The 3,298-nt window shown below is 45.9% G+C and overlaps 1 protein-coding gene across 1 annotated transcript in view; it reads left to right on the forward strand.

Annotated features, from left to right (window-relative positions):
• LOC107093072 (remodeling and spacing factor 1-like) overlaps positions 1-3,298 on the forward strand; it is a 28,629-nt gene that overhangs the window by 14,419 nt on the left and 10,912 nt on the right. Inside the window, 2 exon segments of the mRNA XM_015387892.1 lie at positions 455-2,520; positions 2,634-2,921. Coding sequence (XP_015243378.1) covers positions 455-2,520; positions 2,634-2,921 — 2,354 coding nt within the window.

The following is a 3,298-nucleotide window of genomic DNA, read 5'->3' on the forward strand; positions in this document are numbered from 1 at the left end:
GGAAGATGGCAGGAGGGAGGGGCTACTATATTTGGGCAAAAATGGCCGCTCCCAGACACTTTTTTTATGGACAGTAGGCTGTCAGGAAAGGAAAGGACTACAGGCTGGATTTGAACCCTGCTCGCCTGCGTCAAGGACTAAGGCCTCCATACATGGGTCGTGTGCGATAACAGGACTTTTCCTTTAAATTGCTTTTGATCAGAGGGAAAGAAGCTGTTTTGTCGACCTTTAATGTGAGACCTGACTTATCAAAGCATGCTGCTGCAGACTCCAAATACCGGGGCTGGTATTTTGAAACATGAGCAGCGTCCTCAACAGATACATACAAAATAGATCAGGAGGGCCCCAAGAGTCTTAATGTACCTTTTTTCTTCTTCCCTCAAGTGATAGTAAAAAACAAGATTCCAAACTAAACTTTGTTTTTCCTGTTTTTTTGTTTGTTGTTTTTTTTTAGGCGACACTAAAAAGACTGAAGATACATCAGATGAAGACCACAAAGAGAGAAATGAAGAAACAAAAAACTCTGAGGTGAAACCAGAGGTCAGTCTGTCCCTAAACGGCGTTGTCGAAGCTAAACAGGAGCCAGAAATCACCCCAGAAAACATCAGCACAAAAGCTCAGAGCATCAAAGCGGAGCCGGAGGAGCCGGCAGACTCTAAAGCCGCACTTAGCGAACCAGCGCCCCCCTGTGGAGCTGTGAAAGAAGAGGTAAAGAAGAGCGGCTTGGAGGAGAGCCAGCATCCCACAAGAAACGACCAGCAGGCCAAAATCCCCCTGAAGAAAAGGGGCATGAAGTTCACTGAGGACTTTGAGAAACCCGGAACTGTAACGATCCAAAACCCATCGGTCCCAGAGTCGAGTCTAGAGCAGAAGATTCCTAGAAGAAATGATCAGGTTAACGGTGAAGTTCTGCTGCAGGCAGAGAAAGAAGCTGAGGAGCAGCCTAATACAGATAAATCCAAGGAAAACGTTCCTCCGGCTGCGGATGAGGCGAAATTACTGCAGGATGACTCGACAAGAAGAGAAGAAAGTGAAGCACAGAAATCTTCCCCGCAACCAGCGTCTGTATTTAAAACCAGGGAGAAACCCTCCAATCAGGAAGAGGCAGAAACAAATGGAGCATCTAAATCTACAGATGGTGGAGATTCTTCTACAATCAAACCAACCACAGAGAAAGAGGATGAAAAAATCAAGTTAGACAAGTTAAATCATGAAGTAAAGTCTGAAGAGTCGGAGGGAAAGTCATCCTGTGTGGAGATGGACACATCTGAGTCGAACCAGAGAAAACAATCAGCTAATACAGAGACGGTGGTTAACAAGTCTGATTCCTCTGAACCTAAAGGGAAGGAGGGAAACCTCGAAACATCAGAGAGGGAGTCTAACGAGACAGAGCATGAAGAAAAGGAGCCTACAGGGAAAGATCCAGAACCCACAGAGGATAATGTGGAGAAATCTACAGAGTCCAAATCCACTACATTACCATGTGATGATGGCAAAACAGACAACCGGGTTATTAAGGACAAATCGGTGGAGAAAAAGGAGCCAAGTTGTGTCAAAAAAGACGAATCTGAATCATGTCAGCTCATCAAGCAGAGCGAGGATGTCAAAGAGACGAGCTCAGAAAAGCCAGAAGGCTTAAAGAAGGATTTAAACTGCAAAGACGGTACGATATGCGTTTCCACGCCGACTGAGGAAGAGCAATCTGTCGATAAACACAATCTGACGAAGGCACAAGACGGTGATGAAAGAGAGAAGGCTGATCACAAGTCAGGCAGAGACTGTGAACAGACGGAGAAGCCGCCCAGTCCTGCTGAGAAGGAAAAACCCCTGAAGGAAACTGAAACGCAGGCCGAAAAGAAAGAAGAGGAGAAAGCGACGCCGTCCAAGGATGACGCCAACGATGAGAGCAAAAGCGACTCTCAAAATAAAGGCGCTCTAAATGACAAAGGGAAAGAAGGGGATTCTTTAATTGACGAGCCGGAAAAAAGTGAAAAAACTGTTCAAGAAGTTCAGAAACAAAACAAAACCTCAACGAACCACGAGGAGTCCAGGCCAACAAATTCAAGCCCAGACTCCGAATCCTCAAAAGAAGCGGAGGAAAAGCAAACCAAAGGAGCAGCAGACGATGCACCTGCAGAGCAGGACTGTGATAGGAAACACGACCGGGTGCAGAACGGTGGTAGCGCTCTGTCTCAAGGGGGCGCACGGCGAAGAAACAAGCCCCCTGTGCACCGGAGGAGAGCCGAGCTCCAGGCAGAGGAGCGTCAGGGAGACTCTGAGTCAGACACCAACACGGGGAGGTGTCTGAGGAGGTCGCCGAGGATCTCCAGACCAACGCAGAAGGCCGTGGAGGTCCAGGAGAAAAAGGCAGAGAAGCCTCAGCCTGCTCCTCTGCCTCACAAGGATGAAGAAGACGGAAAAGCAGAAGAGGAGGAGGAGGAGGAAGAAGAAGAGGTCAAAACTGTTCAAAGGAAACCCAAAGAGAAAAAGGCCGATCAGGAGAACCAGTCCAAACCTAAAGTAAGACCAACAGATGGTTACCTTTGAATCATTTCTTATTGGAAAATAAAATGCAGCCATTTTGTTGGATGTTTATTTCATTTTTACCAATCTTCATCTTCTTTGTTTTTTAGGGGAGAAAAAGACGGAGAACGCGGTGGTCCAACACGCGAACCCGCCGGAAAAAGAAAAGCTCCGACGACGAGCATGAAAACAGCGAGGAGGAGGAGGAGAGCGAGGAGGAGGAGAGCGAGGAGGAAGACGACGACAGCGACGAAGACTACAAGGTGGAGCGAAACAGGAAAAGGAGGAACCGGAACAGACAAAGGCGGAACTCGGACTCTTCCACGTCTTCTGACGACGACCTACCTCCAAACGACGACCCCTGCAAACACTGTGGTCTTCCAAACCATCCTGAGCTGGTAGGCGACTGGATTTTATGCTTCACCTTCTGCCTCAGATGTTTGTTTCAATCCATATTTAATTTTTTTATCCTTTTTTTTAATTGCATAAATAAAAATGAAAATATAAAAGATAAATTTACACTTCTTGGAGAAACTGCCTTTAACACAATGACTCCCAGAGGTCAGATCTTACTAGAACTCCCATTGGCCGTCAGTTTGATGAGTGACATTTTTCCCAATAGAACGCATTAATAGTGATGATGTCATCAACTGAAATGGTGGCATTGTAGATATGTAGACCTTAAAATAGGTTTAATTTATATTTTTCAAAGGCTGTATTGTATGCTATTATTTGTTGTCTGGATTTGTTTCACTACACAAGTTAAAAGTTTGAA

This window comes from Cyprinodon variegatus, unplaced genomic scaffold (assembly GCF_000732505.1).
Source record: "Cyprinodon variegatus isolate N-32 unplaced genomic scaffold, C_variegatus-1.0 Scaffold406, whole genome shotgun sequence".
Taxonomy (NCBI): Eukaryota; Metazoa; Chordata; class Actinopteri; order Cyprinodontiformes; family Cyprinodontidae; genus Cyprinodon; species Cyprinodon variegatus.